Source organism: Pholcus phalangioides, unplaced genomic scaffold, assembly GCF_987345545.1.
Source record: "Pholcus phalangioides strain wild (caught in Gottingen) unplaced genomic scaffold, Ppha-v1.0 ptg000007l_1, whole genome shotgun sequence".
Classification (NCBI taxonomy): domain Eukaryota; kingdom Metazoa; phylum Arthropoda; class Arachnida; order Araneae; family Pholcidae; genus Pholcus; species Pholcus phalangioides.
This window is the reverse complement of record NW_028301600.1, coordinates 21,403,381-21,427,811: the sequence shown is the minus strand read 5'-3', so window position 1 is coordinate 21,427,811 and position 24,431 is coordinate 21,403,381. Positions and strand designations below refer to the sequence as shown.

The window sequence follows — 24,431 nt, the reverse complement described above, 5'->3', positions numbered from 1 at the left end:
GGTCTTATAACTCAAAAAGACACCAGCTGCCTTAAAGGATAAAGACAAGTGCACATTGCTGTGTGTGTACACTGCAGTATACAGTGTTCCATTGCCTCCCAGACATTTTCATTTTCTTTCCATAAGAAGCAGCACATTTCATACTGTATATCTAAGTTTAATATTCTATAGTGTTTTGTTTTTTTTTCATATTTTCACCATTAACCCCAGTTAATCAAGGTTCTACTGTACAGTAGTAAGTGATTTATGGAAAATAATCAGCTATATACAGGATGATTATAATTGAAATTCTGATTCTAAAACAGTATACAATGAGGACCACTGGTCAGAATGACTGTTTTTTTTATTTTATTTTGTAATAATGCATCTTCCAATATGGGAATGGGTTATAAAGTGCTGGAAAAGTAAAAAAAAAAAAAAAAACCATTAATTAGGACTGCTTTTTTTGATGGAAAAACATGCTTTGCTCCTAGCGAATTTGTCTGGTGCCTAAATTTTTTTTCGATTTGTCCAGCCCTGGTGGATAGCACAACTTTTATCAAGGTGCATGTTGCAACACCAGCAAAACAGCTGCTGAAACTATTTTGACAATTACAGGATGACACGACACTTGAAAGCTACTTTAACCCTTGCAACTTTTGGCTGTGGGGATACCTCAAAATGTTATGTGCAGTAGTCGGATTGTAAATTTTGGTGAACTGAAATCACACCCACATCATTACCATGACATACCCTGATCTGTTGCTGAACAAAAATTTTTGCACTTCCACCCTACAGCCAGAACACGGTGGACAACATATTTAACATTTCTTGTGTAAGTTGTAGTTGATTGTTTGAATGACTTCTTTTTTGTGGTTCCCATAAATTATGAAATGGTGCGATGCTAATTATAAGTGATGCAAAATTATAATTTTGTCCTGTTTACCTATTTTTTCCATTCTGTGAGCAAATTTTGTATGTTTTGGATGAGTACAGCATCTTCTATTTTACATTTTAAAGTATTTTTTTCCCCCTTTGCCATACAAAATTCCATTGCTTCAGGAATATTCATGCAAATTTTCACGTCACTTTGACTAGTGATTTTTATTTTAAAGTGTTTTGAAATTGGAATTTTAGTTATAATCACCCTGTATATCGTAAATCATTGCAAACTACAAAAACGTCTTTATTATAGGCTTAATAAGAATTCTCACAACAAAATCATTCCTTGAGATAGATAATTCCTATAAAATAATTAAATTGGAAAAGCTTTTATTAAAATTAAAATGTAAGAAATATATATAGATTAGTCAATATATGAATTGTGTTAATTGCATTAATAAACATTTTATTTTAATTTATTATCAGAAGGTTGCATAATTTTTATTGGACTAAACACATAAAACATACAATCAGACTGAGGAAAACACAAAACAATAAAACTCCACAAAAAGTAACATTACGATGACACAGACACTCTGTGACCCCAAGGGACTAATAGTCCTTCCAGTGGGTCAATATAAGTTAAATTATAGAGTTAATTGAATTATGCAACAGCCTTGTTACAGTACTAATTGGTTAATATTTTATAGTCATATATATATTTTTAGATACTTTTTAACTGAACAAAGAAAAAAAAAATATATATTTAAGCATAAACATATAAAATTAGTCAGTTGACGAACACAGAATTCATGTACAATGCGTATTCACTTGTATTTTTAATTTGATTACAGGAATGGTTATATGGTTTGTTAATGGTTTTTGATGTTTTCAGAATGAATTATTTTAATTGTGTTGTTTTATGATCCATTATTGTTGTAGTATGGATTCTAAACTATTGTTTATTGAGAATATAAATATATTGTAATTGGATCTTACGTTATTATTTGTATGATTAGTTGCATGGTTCATTATTTTCGGGGCAGTATATCTATAACTCTTTTGGAATAGCAGTTTATTTGTTTTCGGCACTTGATATAAGCTATTCAATTGAGATGAGGTTCTATTTTGTTTCGTTTCTAACCATTTATTGTTTAAGAATGAGAATTTTATTAATCTATAAATACAGTTTTGAATACAGTTATAAATACAGGTCATAATGCTGCAGCTGAGGCATTATGCTTTTTTTTTTTTTCAATCATATTTTATGGTTTATTTCATCACAGAAAGTGAGTTTTATATCTTGTTTTCCAGAGGGAAAAAAGGCAAGAAAAATTCATTTTTCAAGACAATAAAATTTGGGACCAATGTTGATCTATCTGATGAAAGGAAATGGCGAACTCAGCTTCAAGAACTTGCTAAATTACCTGCATTTGTTAGAGTAAGTGTTGCAATATAATTTGAAAAAAAGTTTGAAAAAGTGTTAATAATTTCTTGCTGCTGTGAATAATTTAGATTTGTCAAATCATGGAAGCAAACAGCAGGGCAGTGGTCACTGAAATATACAGAATCATATACAGTAAACTCTTGACTATCAGGCCTAATGTGGTGGAAAGGCAGGCTGGATAACAAAAAAGCCAGAGTTTTAATGAATACTCACTTCATACCCCCACCCATACCACCAAAAAACATCTTTTTTTTTATACCAAAACCCACTCTTATTCATATTTTCTGACCTCCTTTAAGTGCATTCGAGTACTTAATAAATGTTCATTATGTATTTCTAAACTGTACAGTTTTAAAAATTTGCTACAGAAAAAGTCCAAGACTAAGAATATTGTACACATTTCAAGATAAACTTCATAACGTCTAACTTAATTGCAGGAAACATAAAATATATTATACACTGTATAGTAGTATTTTTCTATGCACCCCAGTGGGATCATTTTCATTTAGTATTATTGCATGAAGGACATATTTAGTGTTGTGAAATTGTAATTTATGACTTCAATTTTTTTATGATATGCACATTATAAAAAACAACTCATTTGGGATTTCATGGGGAGGCAGCATGGAAATTGTCCTTTCCTACGGGGAATCTGTGGTGCCATGACCGTCACTAAGGCTGCTCACATAGTGGGACAAAAAATAGAAGCTACTGATATAATATAGGATCCTATGGGTTTGCTATGCATTGGGGGCAATGAGAGGAAAAAATTCTGAAGAAGGGGTCGATGGAACAAAAAGTTTGGGAAACTATGACCTAGATTATCTGAGAAGCAGATACCTACTAATTAATTTGCCCTAAGATTGACAATATCTTTGGTTTTTTACAGATAAATTTGGGGAGGGGGGATAGTATTTTATGTTCTAAAGTCCAAATCATTGCTGTAATCAGTGCAAAACCCATGATGGAATAAATATCCATTTTTATTCATTTGATTTTGTTACACAATGCAATAATTTTTTACAGGTTGCATCTGCTGCTAATATGCTGTCCCATGTGGGACATGTCATATTAGGTATGAATACAGTGCAGTTGTACATGAAAGTTCCTGGAAGTAGGACTCCTGGTCATCAAGAAAATAACAATTTTTGCTCTGTTAATATAAATATTGGACCTGGTGATTGTGAATGGTTCGGGGTTCCAGAACCATATTGGGGAGTGATTCACAATCTTTGTGAAAGGTAAACATCTTTCAATATTTTGTGTCCCAATAGGAATCCTACACAAAATTTTATTTTTTATTGTCTAGAAAAGCTGAAGATAGCATTCTATATGTTTAACATTCTGCTATATTAATTTTGTTTCTACCGTAGAAATAGTTTGAACTTCCTTCATGGATCATGGTGGCCAATTTTGGATGATTTGTTTGCTGAAAATGTACCTGTATATCGCTTCTTGCAAAGACCTGGTGATCTGGTTTGGGTTAATGCAGGCACTGTTCATTGGGTTCAAGCAGTTGTGAGTTTTTTAGTTTTTTTAATGATTAAAACTGTAAATCATTTATTACTCTGTACTTATGTTATTGTACATGTACTTATTAGTATATTTTGAATACTCCTTCCATCAGGGTTGGTGTAATAACATTGCTTGGAATGTTGGCCCTTTAACAGCAAAGCAGTATCAATTGGCAGTAGAAAGATATGAATGGAACAAACTCCAAAGTTTTAAATCCATAGTTCCAATGGCTCATTTAACTTGGAATCTTGCTCGAAACATCAAACTTTCAGATGAGAAGTTGTTTGAGCAGATAAAGTGAGTTTTATTTTCCTCTAACTTAGAAAAAGTAATTACATCTGTTTAATATCATACAGAGTTTACATATCAGAGTGTGTAGGTATGTCCCTTCAACCTGAAATAACTTTCAAACAGAGAAAACTATAGCTATGTAGTTTAAGATAATGGGAAAAGTGAATATGTTCAATCAGATGTGTATATACAATGATACTTGGAAAGGAAATATAATTTTTTTTTAATCTGTTTACCTCCCTAAATAAAAAAAAAGTCTCAGCAAAATATGCTGTTTGCTCCATTTTACAGAAAGAAATTTACCCTATAACATTTGAAGAAAAATTCACCAGGATATCAATAATTGAAATTCTTGATTTTTGTTACTTTTGTTATACCTATCTCCATAATCTTTTTGAGACATGCCTTCTTGTTATTTTAGCAATTGAAAAATGCGAAAAAATCAAGAATACCAATTATGAGTACCTCTGTGAATTTTTCTTCAATTGTTACTGGATAAACTTCTTTCAGTATAATAGAGCAAATTTTAGTTTTAGGCAAATTTTACTAATAGACATATTTTGGGGGGTTGACATATGTACAAATTTTAATTTTTATATTTTCCTCGATTATCATGTTATGCTTTCCTGTTTGTCACATGGTGGAGCATAGTTATTTTACTATAGTATTATCTTTTCTCCAACCAAAGTTGATTTTTATAGGAGACTATTGTACCTATGGACAAAATTCACATTTTAATTTTTCCTCAGCTGCTGGGAAACATATTTTCACCTAGTAAAACACTCAGGTTATACTCTAAACCAGGGGTTCTCAGACTTCATCGCCAACCTCATTGGGGGAATTATATTATGTGTAACACTGTAGATAAATTTTAGATTTTTTTCCTTTTTTTCAAAATTTAATTCACAACTTGTCTTGAGCACTTATTTTATACTTTCAATGAATGTTTCAAAATTTGAAATATAATTTGCAAATATAAAAATTTCTTCCTTGAGATGTTTACTAATTTTTACGTTAGATTTTTTTTTTCTGAATTTGTTACAAATGGCTGGTCCCAGGTAATTCATACTTTTAACCACTTCCCTCAAGAGCAATTGGATTCGGATGATCTCTGCTTGTGACAAATCAGCGATAAATACCATATTTGTTAACTTTGTGTATTGTGATGTTAGAAAAAGGAAGAAAAAAAGTAGAAAAGTAAGAAAACAGATGAAAAGAAAACTATGCTCTCTCTTATCTGTAAAGAGATAGTGGGTATAAAGTATATTTCTCTTTTCACCCTCACCTACCTGTTTTCTTTCCCCTCTTATGTACATGTATATAGTTCAACCTATTTAACCTTAGAATAAAAGTTTTTTCCTACCTCATCACGGAGATGAAAAGAACTACTTTTTTTATAGGGTTGCAACAAAGTTTTTAGGTGATGAGAGGAAAAAAAACAGATAGACTCGTGTGAGTTCATTCCACTGGCGTTTGGACGCAATATTACACATTATGTCCTTGATCATGAAGTGGTTAATGCTGAATTTTTAAGGATTCTAAATTTGTAGATGTAATTTCTGTCCTTAGGTGCAACATATATTTATAGATATGTGATATTATGTGATATATTTATGGGCACACCCAGATTTACCTGTGAACATAATATAAAAGTGCAGTTTTCACAAGAAAAAAAAAAGTTATAATAATATTTTTTTTTATTGATTTATATATATAAACTTTTTCATGTATACATATAAAATAAAAGTAATAATTTACTTGACAAACAAAAAGTAACATTTCAACTTAAAAAACAAATGAAATTGTTTCACTGAATTCACTAACCCAATGTGTAAGCAAAGCACCAGGACCAGATGATATCTATCCTAGGGTCCTCAAGGAAATGAATTGTTGGGACCAGTCATACAGATTTACAGGAGTATTGTTGCTGAGGGTATCGTCCCAAGGGATTGGAGGCTTGCTAATGTGGTTCAGCTACTTAAAAGGGTATTAGAAAAGCTTTGTCCAATTATCGTCCAGTGAGTTTGACAAGCCCCCCCTCTCAAAAATTTTGGAAATTATTACCAAAAGGCAGTTGGTGAAGTGGACACACAAAAATAATGTATTGTCGGATAATCAGCATGGGTTCAGGAAGGGGAAGTCATGAGTAACCAACCTCCTTTGCTTCTATGATCACATGATTAAGGCTTTGGATAAGTGCAAAAATGTCTATGTTGTTTATCTTGATTTCCAGAAGGCATTCGATCAGACCCAACATGCTAAACTCTTGAAGTATTCTCATGAGATTGAGGTTAATTGATGAATTGGATAGAATCGTGGTTAAGAGATGGATTACAACATGTGGAATTCTCTAACTGGATAGGCATCATAAGTGGAGTCCCTCAAGGAAGTGTCCTTGGCCCCATACCTTTTTCACATTTATTGATAAATTCTTATCAGGGTATCAGTAAGATTGTTAGCAAATTTGCAGATGACGTGAAGCTAATGGGGGTAGTCGGGAATCAAAGCTATAACGAGTTGCTTCAGACCAACTTAAACAGGATTGTAGCATGGGCAAATGAATGTTGCATGATGTTTAGCGTTGATAAGTGTATGTTCCTTCATTTTGGTTCAAACAACCCATGTCTCTCTTATTAGTGGAATGGTGTCACTATCCTGAATGCAACTAGGGTCACCGATTTGGGAATTCTCATTAACGATTCCATTTTCTGAACAGTGTTCTGCTGTGATTAAAAAATTGAATAAAATGCTGGGTTTTATTTTCAAAAGGGTCTCTTCACGTTCTCCTAAAGTAATTCTTCCACTTTTCTAAGGCTTAGTTCGTCCTGGACTGGAGTATGTTGTAAGGCATGGTTTCCCAAACGTTTGTTCCATTCCCCCCTGTCTTTGGAAATTTTTTTCTCTCGTCGCTCCCAGCTGCACTCATAGGATCCTATGTTAAATCCATATTTTCTATCTCCCCCTCCCCCAGACCATTCCATCGCCCACTTTGGGAAACACTGCCGTAAGGTTTTGGAAACCATACCTACACAGGGACATAGACTTGGATGAAGGGAGCAGAGAAGAGCTATGCATGTCATTTTTGGTATACAGGGCCTGAGTTATGAAAACAGACTTCATTTTTTGAATATGTTTGCATTGGATAAGCACAGGCATCAGGGATGTGATCAAAGTGTTCAAACTTTTTAACCAGATGAATAGGATGGACCATGAATTATTAATACACCATCAATCGACTGCTTTGACAAGGAGACACCAGTATCGATTGGTAAAGGGCAATTCCAGGTTGTGGTGTCGAGTGGAATTTTTTTCTAATAGGGTTGTTAATGAATGGATTAGCTTACCCCTGGCAGTAGTAAATTCTAACACAAGTGACATGCTTAAAAAATATATAACAACATATTGGGGTAAATCAAGAAGCTATCCATACTTAGAATAAGACGACCATAAATATTTTATGGGCACACACACACATTGTATAATATTTTACTTTGTACATATAGTTTTTACTTTTTATAATTGCATTTTTAAATGAGTTGCTTTATTTTAGAAATATGTGACATCCATATTTGTTATGGGCATCTATTTTTTCAGCCACTTCGTTGGGCATTTTGCCTGTTATGGCCTTATATTTGCATTCTGCAAAGTGCACAGAAAAACAAAAAAAAATTGATTGACACTCAGTTGAGCCAGTATTTGGTGTGGTGGTGGTAGCTTCAACAAAATGTCTTCAGAAGCAATCTCAAACTTTTAATCATGATCATACCAGAATTTTTTAGGTGCTTTACAGATTTTTCTTATAGTATTTTACAATAAACGATATAGAATAAACTTTTTCCTTAATTTTGGCTGCTAAATGTTTAATAATTTTTTTTAAACGATCACAAGCACATACTTGCTAACTAATATATCATTGTCTATAAACTGTCTTTCCATTCTTTTTCTCTAAGTTTCCTCATCCATTCATAATAAATAATAACCTGGGGTTCTAGATGACATAATTGCTTCATCAGAGTAGTCTGAAGACCTAAGGAGAAGCTTTTTTTTCACTGATTGTTTTCTTTTTGCTATGTTCTCATCTTTTGAGTGAATATTTTGCTATTTTATCCAAAAAAAGACTTCCTCAATGGTTTTTTTTTCTGGGTATTGGCGATGACTCACGATTTTCCTTTCTCCCTCGGTTGGTCTCCTTCTTAAGTGCCATGGATACCAATGATTGTGCCGAAAGCACATCACATTAGAGCAGAGGTCCTCAACTTTTTTCCAGTCGCAAGCACTGCATGTACCGAACATCAAAAGAAGAGCACCTTTATGGCAACTTTGGCATATGAATGCATGAAATCAGGATGATTTCAATTCTTGAATGGAATTTGTACAGTATTTAATTGGAACATTGATCAAATCTTTGCAAGCACAAAATTGGACATGAGCATCAAGCACTCTAGGGTACTACGGGGAGAAACGTGTTAAGATGCCTGCTTTATAGTGTCCAAAAGTATAATGTAAGCCATTTTGCTTTCTAAAGGGATATTGTAACTGGTAGGATAAGATTTTGGTGACTTTAAAATAAAAAATAAATTATCAAAACCTCTATAATAAACTATGACTGTGCCAAATAATAAAAAAATTAAAGGGAAAGAAATAATATAATGTTACAAAAAATGTTTTAACATAATTTTTTAAGATCCCCTCAAACTTGCTGATGTCCTGTTGCCAAAGAAAAAATGCAAAGATATGGTGCAAAACATCTAGATTTTTCTAGAACATTGATTTTCTGCCCGTCCGGTGGCACCGCCAACTTGGAAACTGTAAAACAAAGTTTTTTCTGGAATATTTGTTTTTCTTGACAATTCGACAGTACCTATAAATAGTGAGGTGATCACAAGAAAGAGAGAGAGAGTTGTTAGATTTTACATTTGAGAAGAGAACTCTGATCTGGTTAGCATGTATCTCTGCTTGTAAATACATGTAAAAATTTCTGTTCTGTGAATAAATTTGGAACGTCCTGAAAATTTTTTCCATCCGCTGCTTATTACAAGGACTTGTGAGAAATTATCCGTAACAATATATAAAGATGAGATGCATTGTTTTTTACTTTGTCCTTCATAAAAAGTAAAAATATCATATTTATTTACCTTGAGTCTTCCATGAGCCAGCTTCCCGTGGGCAACTCCCTATCACTAGTTCAACTCTGCGGGGAACCACACCCTTATACTCCCACATGATTTTAAATTTTTAAATGAAATGTCCATAGGTACAAGGGTACAACTATCCAAAGTTACAGTGATTTTCCCTATACAGTTTCCTAGACCATGCTTGCACAAACTTTTTTGCTCACAAGCCATATAAGAGCTAGATTGCTTCTTTACTGGTCAAATGACAATAGAAAGCATTGATAAAATAAGCTTGAGCACATTTAATTGGTGTTGAAGTACTTTCTGCATAGTTATTGTTACACCAAAATAAATAATACGTTATATAACTTTATTTTTCATTCATGTTGAATTTATTCATGTGCTATAGCATATTTAGATATAGTCTACGCTTGTTATAGCGACCATTCCATTACAAAAAGCAGTAGGATAAGCCCGAATGTTTTCATAGGTCAACTGTCATGCCATTTTAGTTTTGATATAACAACACTCCCAATATAACGTTAATTTTCAACGGGATGAAGGAGGGTCGTTATAGCTTCTACTTTTAAAAAAATTTCTGAAAGGGCCAGATCATCCTTTAGGCTGGAGTTTGTGCATCCCTGTCATTATATAGACAAAAACGAGAGAAGGAAAAGAAAACTTCCACTCACACAAAAGATTCGTAGGGTTGATATTCAACATATATACTCAAGTATCTATAAAGTTGGTGCACTTTGGGTGTACCCTGTATACCATACCATGCTGAATAGTTGTTCAAATTCATAATGAATATTAAACTCTAAATCCTTGCCACGGCTTCTTTGTTTTTTCAAATAACCTATGAGCTTCTGATATTATTACAGGTACTGTCTCATACGTACTTTACGCCAGTGTCAGTTAACTCTTGACCTTTTGAAGAGTCTTTCCAAGGAAGTGAAATGGCATGGACGGGGTAAAAATGAAGCTGCTCATTACTGCACTAACTGTGAGGTATGTATTGTAAATAGTCAAAAAATGAAAATACCAGTGTTTAATTTCATAATGAAATATTAAATTCCCCTGAATTGCTAGGTGTAACATTTTTATTTGCGTATAACTTTAATGTGTGTATTTCAATAGGAACATATTCAATAACCAATTTCTTCTAGTTGGGCCAACATGCAGGTATTCTTGTTAAAATTTATTATTTCCTAAATTCTATTTTCAAGTCTTATACAATAAAGGTGATTAAAGTGATAGCTTTTAAGTGACTTCTGATAAAAGCGTAAGCTCTCTTAACAAAATTTTCAACTATCTCATAAAACTGTGCACTACTTTGAATACATATTTTTTGTTTCTGATTTCTTCATCAACTTTGTCCTTCACATCACAGCGTTCCATTTTCCTATTTCTGTTTTCAATATGGCCCACTCTTAAAAGAGAACTGGTGAAATGTAGGGTCACAGTTAGTGTCAGTAGTACTATAGAGTCCTGTTTTATGACACCCCCCCCCCCCCCCCCCCCAGTTTACAGTGGAAGTACATAAAGGGGGAATTTTTTTTAAACTTTCAATAAAATACATGTAAGGGGTCATTCAAGTATGTATAACGTCAGCATCAATGGGGGAGGGGGTTGCATATTTGCTGACTTTTGATGACAAGGGGGGTTTGGATGATGCTTACGTCATCAACCACCCTTTATAAAAAATAGGGGAGCAAGTAGAGGGAGCAGGCGGGTCTGGTGCCCCGGGTGCTGAACCAGAAGGGGGTGCCGAATTCACCCTTTAGCTGCTGCTTCTACATTACAAGAGGTGCCAAAGTGCCGGCTTGCCCCAGGTGACAAAATATCTAGTTGCGGCCCTGCACTTAAGTGCTCTAAAACTGTGCCAACTGTCACTCAAGGGATTTCTAAATGTGCCACGGATCGTTCAAGTGTTCTGGAACTGTGTTGTGGGTACTTAAGTGATCTGTGAATGTGCCACAGGCCTACTTGAGTGATCTGAAAATGTGCCACGGGCTGCCTAAATGCTCTGGAATTGTGCCATGGGTCACCTAAGCGATCTGAAAATGTCCCGCTTAGTTCATTTTTACAAAATTAATTTTGAGGGTGCAGGCCGCATCAGATAAGTCCCCGGGCCACATTTGGTCCATGGGCCAAAGATTTATCATTATATGGCTTAGAGGATGGGTCACAATGAATTTCTTAAAAGGAAATTTTGAGTTCTTAGCCTTGGAATGGCATTGAAATTAACAGAAATTGATTATAATAACATATAAAGGTATTTTATTTCGAAATTTTGATTTTTTTTTTTAAATATTTTTTGCATTTAAAAAAATTATTTTTTGATTGTTTGGGGGAGGAACCCCCTATGTCCCCCTCCCCACGTGCAGTCTCTGATCCCACCAATATGTGATAGGAGGTAGGGAGACAGAGATGATGAAATTTTGCGGACAATGGGAGGGAGGGGGTCAGAGTTTCGCTGACTTCTGCTGACAAGAGAGGGGATCAAAAATGGTCAGAAAATTGCTGATGTAATACTTGAACGGCCCCTAATGGGATACACTGTGATTCCTGATGCCTACTACTAAACCACATATAGACCTCGTCTATATTCCTCTGCGGAACTTCTAACGAATTGATATATGCTGGAATGTGCATGTACATGTTGTGAATCTAACCATAAAGTTTGTTTTTGTGTAATGCTTGCTGTGTGTAGTGCTGCCATCTCCTATCAGTTTTTCTAACTATTAATGAAATGCAATAATTGAATAAATCTACCATTTTTTCGGCCTGTTGCTCTCTGTGGCGAAACATTTTAACATGGAGATTGACTTGAGAACCACAGCAAACCACCTTCAGCCAACCACCACCCACTGTCATGACGGTGGGGTTCAAACCTGGGTCCTTGCCATGCTAGTCCATCACTATGACCACTCAACTGTCGGCTAAAAACCACTGAGATACCCACAATACATTTGAATCTGCTGTCCATTGAGACAGGTTATAACAGGATTTTACTATAGTACTTATTTATGCTTCAGGTTGCTGTTCAGAAGTTTTGGAGTTTTCAATTTTTTTCAATTTGATGTTACAGAACAGTAGTTCTCAATCTTTTTGGGTCCACACCCTTTTAAGTTATATTTTTATGACCCTGTCTAGAAAAGTTTACTCATTTATAAGGCAAATATTGTTGGCTCATTTAAAAAATATTGCTTTCATTAAAGTTTTGAAAAAAATTTCTTACAACAAAAATTGATTGAGTTATGAAACATTAAAATTTATAATTTTTTTTTCATTCAAAAAAAAGCATTGATCCAACCAAGATTTCATTCAACAACATAAGATTTATTTTGTGCTCCTGATGAATAAAAACGATTTGATAGTAATTTTTGTTTCTAAAATAAATTTTGTGTACAATCCCAATTTCTCAACTAAAAAGATATTTCAAATTTAACCCTTTAATGCTTTTGTTCTTACTCCTTCTTTTAATAAAATGTATTTTTCCCTCCCTAATGCGAGAATCCACCAAAAGTGGAAACCTGGGGGTTTTTATGAAAACAGAGAAGGAGATTATTATACAAATACAAATACAAATACAACGCCACAACAGGCAAAATGCCCAACGAGGTGGCTGATAAAAAGATGCCCATAAAAATATTCTGGTTAGATTATTTTTTATATGCTTGCACAAACAGGTTTTAGTGATTCATGTATATATATATATTGTCACGTTTATTACAAACGGGGATCAAACACGGTGAATTATTTTATTAGGCTATATAAGCACAATACAAGGACAAAAGGAATAGCGTGACCGAACACAACGAATACGCAAATCAAACTGCCCAAAAAACAAAATAATCAAAAAGAATTAACTTAAGTCACCATAGCAACCAATGGAAATAAGATGGAGAAGACAGTTCTTTGTAAAGGCTTTTAGCCCTTATACGTTGCATTGCTCCCTCCTCACAGAAACAGCATCCCGCTGTTTGTATGATGGCTTACTAGACTTGTCAGCCTTCTTCCTTTCCATCTTTGATCTTGCCTTTCTTAGGATTGTCATTGTTGGAACAGGAACTGTCCTGAATTTAATTACATGCTGCATCTAGTCATTTTTGCTTTTATTCCAACATCCAAAAAATTTATATTTTTAGTTGCAGCATGTAGAACTGTTTTTAAATTGCACTCCTCTGTTGCCAGGAATTTTTATTTTAATTTGAAAACTTTTGATTTTTTTAGTTGACTATTCTGTTTTCCATACTAATTTTTACTAGCATTTACCAGAATGGGTCATTTTTTTTATTGACTCGTTGGTAAATTTTTCTTTTTTTCTCTTTTTTTTGTACTGTTATATGATAACAATAAATTTGATTTAAAATATATATATATCAAAGGCAATGTAGTACTGTATTTGGAGATTGAAGGGACATCTGTGATTGAATATTAGTTGTTACAGTAGGTAGTGATTTTTGAACGAGGAACAAGTAATTGATATCACTTATTAAAACAAGTCTCTCTTTTTTATTTAAACGACTATTTAAAAATTCTTACGTTAGAGACTGTTTATATAACTTCTTCAGTAAAATTATTACATAGGAGCAGGGGTGCTCGAGCACCTCTTGAAAATTTAATCTTTTCTACTTGAACTGAGCATTCAGATCCCAGCACCATGTATGAATCGCAACATGGAATGAAACAAAGTGAATGAATCAAATAAAATATACAAAATGATAAATCAATACGCAAGTATAATATCTTGTTGAAAAAGTATAATGTAATGAATACATAACTATATATACAATGCCTAATAAACTACTAACAAACTATATAATGGCGAATCATCATAGGCGTACACTTGTATCCAGTTCATGAGCCCAAGCCCACTCAATATTTGCCACCATCTTGATAATACCACAGTAAATAATGAGGGAGCCCCTCCTCCACCCCACAATATTTTTTAACCCTCCCAATTTTTTCAATAACTTCACACCTTTGCACATTGTACTTGTTGTTTCGAATATGATAATGCATTAGTCAGTTTTAAATTGCTTCTCTACAACATTATTCTAATGTACAACCCCTCAAGCAAAGACAGGCATAGAAAAACAGGGGAAAAGATGATTTCGAGTGAAAAGTGTGTTTTCATCTGCAACACAAAAAGTTCTCTAGGTTATATTCTTATCTCAAAATGGCACACATACTTGGCAAGCAAAACAATGGTGTTTGTATTTCTTTAGAACTTCTGACGTAATATTATGTCAGAAACATTGGACGGGTTAATTAGTTAAAACTGTGTCAGCTTAGTCAGATACAAACCAGTTTTTTTTCATATGCCAGTGCATGAAGAATTTTTCTTCTAAATATAGTTTTTAGGATCCAAGGACTGTATAAAAAGATTGAGTTTTTTCAGAAATATATATATGGCATAGACATACAGTGAAACCTGTACGAGACGGAACATCAAGGGACTGAAATAATATTCTGTTTTAGACAGATTTCCATTTTATAAAAGTGCAAATCAAGCTCTAACCATTGAACGTACTGTATTTTGATTCCGTTTAAAACAGGTTTCCGTCTCATACAGTGTCCATCTTAGACAGGTTTCACTGCATAACATTTTTGTAATTACAGTAAAACCCTTCTTAATAGACATCCCTCAGACGTGGTCGACCCTCTTTTACAGAAATGTTTTTGTCCCACTGGTATCCGCAAAAGAGAGGTTTTAGTGCATAAGTTTCTTATAAGCCTAACAGTTTTGAAATTTGTTATCAGACAACAATATAAAGTTGGCAAAGCAAGATTCAAAAAAGGCTTCAGATCTATTTTATTTTAATCTACTCTGGATTCCTTAACTGCATTGCAATAAAACAAGATATAATTTCAAAAACTTGTGTTTATGGTATTGTTATATAAGTAAATGATTTTAAAATGTATGTGTAAAATTTTAAATGTATTTTAAAATGTGTGTTTCCAAACTATTTTCAGGTTGAGGTCTTTAACATATTGTTTGTCAGAGAGGTGGATAAAAAACATTTAGTCCATTGCATGGATTGTGCAAGGAAGAATAGTCCATCATTAGATAACTTTGTTATGCTTGAAGAATATACAATGGAGGATTTAATGGAGGTTTATGATAATTTTGTACTGCATCCGGTAAGGGCTCAGATTTTTTTACTTTCATGAGCACAAGATTTAAGGATAAATAAGTAAGTGACCAGAGTGTCTACCAACACAGGAAAGTCACGGAATGAGAAAAAAGTCACGGAAGTCTCGAAAAAGTCATAAAATTTAAGTGAAGGTCACAGATTTTTTTGATTCTCCAGAGATCTTTTTTTTTCGATTTTTTTCCCTAAAATCTAGGTTTTGGAGAAAAAGCTGTGGCATTCAATATGTTTTCTTCTCTCTCAGGTTATATTCATTCTTTTTTTTTTGCTCTGGAGGGAGGGATGGATGGGTGAGTAGCAACAGAAAAAAACAATTCCAATATGTAGCCACCCTACATTGGGGCAGACATTGTATGGGTGGGGCAAAAAAGCTATTTAGACGAACAAAAAAGAACTTTTCTTTCTTTGCTTGTCCGGACCTTTCACCATTTGTAATATTCCCCTAAAGCAGTGTTCTCAGGATCATGTGATAATTCCTAGAGGAGGAGGGGGTACTGTAATAGACCATGGCAGTAGGGAGTCCTTTTGGGAACAATACTGGTTTTCCATAGAAAGGACATGATCATAGAGCAGAGCTGTTGGATTTTTGGCAGGTCTGCAAGCCAGAGTTTTCACTGGCGGGGGGCTCTGTAGTAAATTTATAGTATGAAAAAAACTGATGGTGATTGTCCCAGGTCTTGGGGCTGCAGCCGTGTCAGCCCCGTTCTTGTGGGGGACAGGTGAAAGGGAGCCAATTTTTTTTCCTGTGAAAGAATTTTTAAAAAATTATCATCCATTTTTTATTTATTTTGATCGCGTCAATCTTTACCGACTAGCTATAGCGAACGACGAAATCATACAGTATATGCATACAACAGAACGAGAGAGCTCAAAAGAAGACTGACATCAGATTTGTTTGCCATTAATTGTGTTGCAACATAACTTTTAGGCCTAATTTAAAGGAGTACCACAGTGTGTTCTTCCAAAAGTGGGCGTTGGAGCTCCTAGGAGCATCGTGTCGAGCTCAAAATATGGATTTGTGCGAACACAAAACCTATGCTTTAAAGTGGTTTATATGGTGAAAAAATTGCCAAACTTCTTGGGAAGCCGCCGATGAACCATGAATTACACAAGGGAGGCAGCTGACAAAAGAGAACCATTGGAATATGGTAACAAGCTTGCGATCTAGACCAGAGGTCTTCAACCTTTTTCCAGTAGCGAGCACTGCTTGTACCCATCATCAAAAGAAGAGCACTCTTACGTTATGTTTGACATACGAATGCATGAAATCCAGATGATTTTAATAATTGAATGTAATTTACACAAGGTGTTTAAATGGAACATTGATCAAGAGCACCAGATCGGACATGAGCATCAAGCACTCTGGATACTTTGGAGAGCACCATGGTGCTTGTGAGCAACAGATTGAAGATGCCTGATCTAGACGAACACCCAAGCATGACGAGAGAGCGAATAACAGGCGTCTAATATTAGACTTCGAAAAATGTGATTAGGAAAAGGAATATGTGTGAAATCTCTCAGTCCTTCGAAAGGGCCCTTGGTTGGTCTAGTGCAGTGTTCCTCAACTGCCGGGTCCTGGCATCCACCAAACTCGGCCGCGAGTGGTTTATTGCTTCATTTTTACCTATTAATTTTGTGTATGCCCAGGTCTTCCAATCAAGAAAAAGAAATCAACCATGCTGCGGGATTCTAAAGGTTGAGAAACATTGGTCTAGAGTGGCCTCACATCTTGCAGTAGGGGGCCCCTAAGCTGAGATCTTTGGCAAGCACAGGCCAAATTTTTCATGGGCCCTGTATAATGAATTTATAGTGAAAAAACAAAAATGAGAATTATATCATTTAGAGTCCCCGTGCTGGACATCCCTCTACTGTGCTTCCCTCCGAATTGGAAAATCGGCTGGACTATGTTTGTACCCTTAAAAGATGGTTACTTCTAATTTTTTTTGTTTTACCTGCTTTTTGCTTTTAACGGCAATACGTTTTGCCTGTGCCTGTTAATGCAATCAGTAAAGAAATGGGCTCATTCATGCACATTCTATTAAGACTGCATTTTCTTCTGATGCACATTCCTGTCTGGGAATGCGTGTCGATTTTAACGACAATACATTTTGCCTGTGCCTGTTAATGCAATCAGTAAAGAAATAGGCTCATTCATGCACATTCTATTAAGACTGCATTTTCTTCTGATGCACATTCTTGTCTGGGAATGCGTGTCGATTCCAACGGCAAACTGCTGATTTTGACAGTCAGCGCCGATCATTGAACCGACTGAACAAACTGCTCAATCTATCACGCCTTGCTTCGTTCAATGTCGTTCTTGTCTTTTGCTCTGTTTTGAGCCCACTATTACTATGCATTGCAGCGCAACGCTGCTGTTGTGCACATGGCTTAATATCGATTAAAAGTGTGGGCAGTAGCTTTGCATTCGCAGGATGCGTTTTCAATGCACTGAGGTGCACCCAGAGCTTGCTTTGGAAAGTTTTGTCGTAGGGGGTAAAGAAACTCTGTTACGGTAAAAACATTGGTGGTGGTCTAGGGTTGCCAGATGTCCGTATATACAACTCACAAGGGCGTATGCAGGAATGGATTGCTTTGAGTATTCATGATAACGTGAGGGCTTAAATGATTGGCCTCAGGGAAGTGTCCTTGGCCCCATACTTTTTTCACTTTTTATCGATAAACTCGATCAGGGTATCGATGGAATTACTAGCAAATTCGCAGATGATGTGAAGCTAATGGGGGTAATCGGGAATGAAAGCGATAGGGAGTTGCTCCAGACCAACTTAAACAAGATTGCAGCATGGGCAAATGAATGGAGCATGACGTTTAGCGTAGATAAGTGCATGGTCGCTCATTTTGGTTCGAACAACCCACGGTTCTCTTACGAGTTGAATGGTGTCACTATCCCGGATGCAACTAGAGTCACCGATTTGGGAATTCTCATTGACGAGCGACTTAAGTTTTCTGAACACTGTTCAGCGGTTGTCAAAAAATCGAATAGAATACTTGGTCTCATTTTCAAAAAGGTCTCTTCGCGTTCTCCTAAAGTCATTCTTCCTCTTTTTCGAGGCTTAGTTCGTCCTGGACTGGAGTATACTGTAAGGTTTTGGAGACCATACCTACAGAGGGACATAGACTTGGTTGAAGGGGTGCAGAGAAGAGCTACGCGTGTCCTTATTGGCACACAGGGCTTGAGTTATGAAGAAAGACTTCATTTTTTGAATATGTTTACATTGGATGAACGCAGGTGTCGAGGAGATATGATCGAAGTGTTCAAAATTTTCAATGGGATGGATAGGATGGACCATGAACTTTTAGTACACCGCCAATCGACTGCTTTTACAAGGGGACACCAGTATCGATTGGTGAGGGACAATGCAAGGTTATGGTGTCGCAGGGAATTTTTCTCCAATAGGGTTGTTAATAAATGGAATAGCTTACCCCCGGAGGTAGTAAATTGTAACACAATTGACACGTTTAAAAAGAAATACGATAAACATGTTGGGGTAAATCGAGAAGCTATCCATTCTTAGAATAAGACAACCATAAGTAATCTTTATGGGCATCGTATAATATTTTATCATGTGTATATATTGTTTGTAATTTGTGTTAATTGCATTTTTAATTGGGTTGCTGTATTTTTGAAACATATGACAACCATATTTTTATGGGCATCTTTTTATCAGCCACCTCGTTGGGCATTTTGCCTGTTGTGGCGTTGTATTTGTATATGTATTTGTATTTGTATTTGATTTTGCAAACTTGATTGAAGCCATGGGGGGGGGGGGCAATGAAGACAATCAATCACCCCCCCCCCCATTAAAAAAATTATTGGTGTGGGCAGAAGAGCAAAAGGTGGACACTAGCCCACCCACCTTGTTAGGGAAACAACCTTTATCCACTTACATTTTTGTGGGGGGGAAGGCTTATGTGGCTTGAGCTCTTAGGGCCCAGTTTTTATCGGGCGTTGTATTTAAATCAACATTATATTTAAAAGATTTTAAAAATTTGAAACAAAATTCAGGTTTTCCTTTGTTAATGTATTTGCATTCCATCTTTCAATTAAGGCCCTTTATTTTATTAACCCAAACCTTCCTATGTGGTTGCTACTCACAGTTTGGGAACAACTAATGTAAGAAAACAGTCCAGCATGGCTCATTTTGTCGAATGCAGGACACCCACTCGTCTTACTTTTTCTACTTTTTGGTAAAATGTCCCACTTTGTCCTAATTTTCCTACTTTTTAAACAAAATCCTATCAACGAAATTCGTATAATTGATTTTAATTGAGAAGGGAATCACATGGACATAATGCCAAATAATACAAATGTAGTAGATTGCAATTAATGATTCTGCCAAAGCAGAAATTGTATTGTTTTTAAGGTTATTTGGGGGTACGGTGTATGTGGACCATTTGGTGGTTTGGTAATTTTTCATTTGTTAGTTTGAGGGTTCTACAAATAGAGTAGTCAATAAAACTTCAGCCTGATTGAAAAAAAATAATTTTGTATATACTACTTTCAAGGTGTTGGACAGTAACTAACATTCATCATTCAAAATTATGGTGCACATTTTGTGTATAGGTGAAACAAGTTTGCATAACAAAGCAGTTGAGCACATAGACCTATTCTAGGTTTTGTAACTTTGATGATACCTAATAGCATTCAATTTTCTTCTGTATTTTTAGAGCATGCAGGGGCACAAACAATATTTACAATGCTCAAGTAAAGAGCCAGAAATGAATGTGCTTCATTTGTCAAAAATGATTACACTGGCATTGACCACTAAAATTTAAACAAATCCTTTTTAAAAAGGGATGAACAATGCAGTAAAACCATCTGGTCCACCTTGAATGATTTATATCAGACTTCATAATTTACACATTTTGCTTTTGGAAGTGGTATCGAAAAAGTGTCATTCTTAAAAAATTGACACATCTTCATAATTTGCCGTGTGTATTGTCGAAGAGAGTTGACAGACTGGACTGTGGAAGACTCCCAAAAAAAAAAAAAGAATGTAATATATACAGTATATATATTGTGAGGAAAGCAGAAAAGAATTATCTGTGGTTGCTAAGACCCCATTTTGGCCAAAACAATTTTTTTTGTCGCCAAGTCATTTCTGTCATTTTCATTTTGCTTTGGCTTGAGTCAACCTTACAGAATACAGAAATAGTGTGCTATGAAAAAAAAATTAGGGATTTTTTTTTATTATGCCATAGGGGCAATCCTACTTTTTCTAATTTTTTGAGTGGGAGCCCTGCGAATGAGAAAAGGTCACCAAAAAGTCATGGAATTTTGCTTTTGGTATTTGGTAGACACCCTGGTGACTGAAAACATTGTCACCAATTTATGGTAGCAAGCTTTAATTTTATAATGTTCTAAAGTGTCATTTTGGTCCACTTTAACTTTATTGTTGTTTTTTATGTGAGATTAGATGATTTTTCCATCAACTCTTCTAATTATCTCAAAACTAGGTTCAAATGTTTTTTTGGATGGGGGATTAATATGAACTTGTGATCGAAAATTTCTTAGATATGATTGTTTAGATCAGGGCTTGACAAATCCCAGGTGCAATGGCAACAAAAAAATTGGCATTGATGCATAGGTGGAGATAGACTTCTAAGGCTGGGAGGGGGCACTATGATGATGATATGAGGTCAATTCATATATACATCAGTCGACTCCGACATTGATGCCCCCCCCCCCCCCCGTATATCTGCCCATGCTTTGGTGCCAAATTTGTTATTTTTTATGTATGATAATCAGAGTTTCTCTTGAGCCTGTTAACTAGGCATCTTCGCCTATAAGTTTTGTCCATAATTCCGGAAAGTCTTTCATCATTGGCCACCATAGTGAGCATTATCATTGCGCCATAGGAGACTCCTTGGCGCCATGAACTCCAGACATGCTCTATGGATCATGATGCCAACTCAAATTTTCCATGCAATCTCCCAATCCACATCGGGTGAATCTCGCATGTCTCGGTCTGCACTGCCATTCGACTAAAATAAAAACAAGACACCTCAGTGAAAAGAAAACTAAGCATCAGCTACAACTATCTCTGCCTTTTTATCTCTAAAGCACAAAACAATTAGGCATGAATGCTCATTTGCATAGTCAAATGGTTTTCCCCCTTTTTTTTTACGTTTCCAAACGTTACTATTTTATAGCTTGGCAATCCAAAGTTGAGCTTAACACTGTCCTTAGAGTTCGAAAGAACGAATGAAAGTTGCTTATTGACATGCACTTTAGTGCCAGTCAGGATGAAAAGTTTCAAACAGTACATATTTATCAGAAATTATTTCAGCGTATCTGTCAGCATGGAAAAAAAACCCCAAGTCCCGGACAAGTCAAAGAATACACTGTTTTGGACAGATTTTGTCTGAAAAAAATGCTTGGCGCTTATGAAATTTTGCTGGCACCTATATTTTTTTTTATTTGTCAAGCTCTAGTTTATATTTATCTTCCTTAGGTAATTATCAATCTTTAAAGAACTTTTATTACAAGTAATATTTCAAAATAAGGGCAGTTTTTTCTATTAATCCAATCTGCTATTTTTTATTTTATCCAAGTCCCACATGAACGGTAACTTTTCATTAACTTAATACATTATTGCACCCTGAATTTGCTAATTATGCTGACATGAACATTTAAAAACTGAGGTTATAGGGAGAGGTTTGGTTAAAAGTGGTTAGTGTTATGCTAAAGCCTCACTATAAGATTGACTAGATTATTGATGAAACTAGATTACTATAATTTGACACAGAAATTACGGCTTGAAATCTTTTTTATGCTCTTGACTAAGAAAAATTGTTTTAAAATTATAATTTTATTTACAAAAATATCTGAATAATATAGGTTAATAGTGATAATAATGATGTCTAATATCAGATATTTTTTATGAATATTGTTGAGAAACTTTTAAGTAATCAAGGTGAGACACAAGATTGCTATTGAGTAATCAAGTTTACACAGTGATACTTGCATACATCTTATCCATTGCAAGTTTATAAAATGACTGATGATCGTAAATGGACATGAACTCAAAATACTGGGGGTGGCGTAATGATGATGATTGCAGTAGAGGAATATACATATATATTAGATTGGTCAGCTTTATTATTGATGCTGAGTATGATGCCCCCTATGATCCTCCACCCATGCTGATGATAAAAGTGGAGTGATTGGCAATACAAACATTAGTTATAGCGTACCTAATAACAGCAAAGATGAGTATCAGTTGGTAAGATATCATAACTCAACAATAACCATGCACTAATAATATATTTTATGTATCTTGCAATTGTTCACAAATATTCCTATTAGCTAGGAGTTCTTATTTATTATTTGTTTATTGACATTTATTTTATAACTTCATGATCTTTTTTCTTGTACCCTTGCATAAAATCTTTATATATAATTCAGGTAGTGATGTCTTGTTTTTTTTTCATTTTCCAGGTTCCTCATTCAAGTAGTACATTGTGATGTGCCATTCCATTTGTCTTCAGTGTTTTCCTCCTTTGAAATTATTAGCATTTAAAATGCTACAAGCATTGTTGATCCTGAGATTTGAGATCAACAATGAATTTGTTATGCTGTGAAGCAGTAGTCATTTTATTGCCTCCTGCACTTTATGTTCTGTACAGTCTGATATGTTTTTGTATATTGCTATGGAGAAAGATGTAGAATTATTGAGAAACTTGAAGTAAAAATATTTCAAAAAGAGTGAGCTTTGTTCAGTAGCTAGCATGTTATAGCAAATTGAGAGAAATTATGTAAATAAGCTATTTGTATTGCTGGTTTGTTGAGAAGGCTTGAGGGATAGAATTATACAGAATCGGTAAACATGTTTCTGCGATGTTTTAAGGAAAAGCATTCGATGCACTTGATAATGATGGCACCATCAGTGGGCTTGTCAAAGAACTTGATGCTTTCCTTCTCCTGTTGCAGTATATTCTCCTGATTTTTTTAAGGTACAGTAGCCGCTGATTGTTATTGTCAGTCATAAGCAATGTGAATCAAAATTACAAATTAATATTTTTATATTTAGTCTTTCATTAGCAGCAGGGAGGGAATGGTTGGGTATCCTAATTGCATTTTAAAAAGTATCAATTTCAAAGATGATTGGTATACAATGATTGTTCATTGACCTAAAAAAACAAATGAATCTAAAATTTATTTTGAATAGTTAGCTGCTAAGAAGATGTTTAATTAATATATTTCTCCATTATTGTTAATATAATTTGGAATAATTTTGCATCTAATAAACATTACTATTTGAAGTGTAGTCTTCAGTTTTCAATATGTGCTTGTTTGTTTTATTATTATTTTACTAGTGCAATATAGTTTTTTTATTCTGAATATTTCATCTTATATGGTGGAATTTTTGCGGGGAAGAGAGATGCAGAAGTAATTTTTCGAAGGAGCGGCTACTGTATTTCTCAACAAAAAGTGTTGATAACATAACACTTTTTGTTCTGTGTTTATTACCTTCAAGTGTGTAAAGTATTTCTTGTGTATAATTTTGATGTCAAGAGTCTGTGTGGTAAATTGTTGCTGTTGCTAAAAATATGAATTTCTGGAATTCATTATTCAGATGAAAAAAAAAATTATGGTGAAAAAACTCATAAGTAACAAAAATCAGTCGTTAATCCCAGAGTTCTTCAATGAATCAGTCTGTTAATTTGCTGTAATTAATTATATAGCTAGAATGCATTGGTTATTGATTTGAATTTTTCAAGTTTTTTTTCAGAGCTAAAATTTATCAGCTAATTAAAAAACAATTAGTATATTTATATTTTGTTATTAGTCTTTTTTTTCTTTTTTTTTTTAATTGGCCAATACTAGCTTGCAGTAAGATGTTTTTGAATGAAGTTGGTGTCAAAGTTTTTTTTTTGGGTCAATTATGTAGTGAAACTAGAAAAAAAAATTTAAATGGAGGGGGCGGGGGTTACCATGTTGAAAATTGCACTTGCTATTTGTTGTTGTCAGAAATCAAGAGTTTCAGTTCCCATGTACAATATTTCTATTTTAGTAAT

The 24,431-nt window shown here is 34.6% G+C and overlaps 1 protein-coding gene across 2 annotated transcripts in view; it reads left to right on the top strand.

Moving 5' to 3' along the window:
* The window catches only part of Utx (Utx histone demethylase), a 176,912-nt gene extending 152,920 nt beyond the window's left edge, over positions 1–23,992 (top strand). For both annotated transcript variants that reach the window (XM_089232840.1, XM_089232841.1), the window contains 7 exons: positions 2,176–2,302; positions 3,335–3,549; positions 3,682–3,826; positions 3,936–4,120; positions 10,113–10,239; positions 15,214–15,381; positions 22,852–23,992. In XM_089232840.1, the coding sequence (XP_089088966.1) occupies positions 2,176–2,302; positions 3,335–3,549; positions 3,682–3,826; positions 3,936–4,120; positions 10,113–10,239; positions 15,214–15,381; positions 22,852–22,878 (994 nt within the window). In that variant the 3' untranslated portion in view covers positions 22,879–23,992. The remainder of the gene's footprint in view (positions 1–2,175; positions 2,303–3,334; positions 3,550–3,681; positions 3,827–3,935; positions 4,121–10,112; positions 10,240–15,213; positions 15,382–22,851) is intronic.
* Positions 23,993–24,431: the final 439 nt, after the last annotated feature.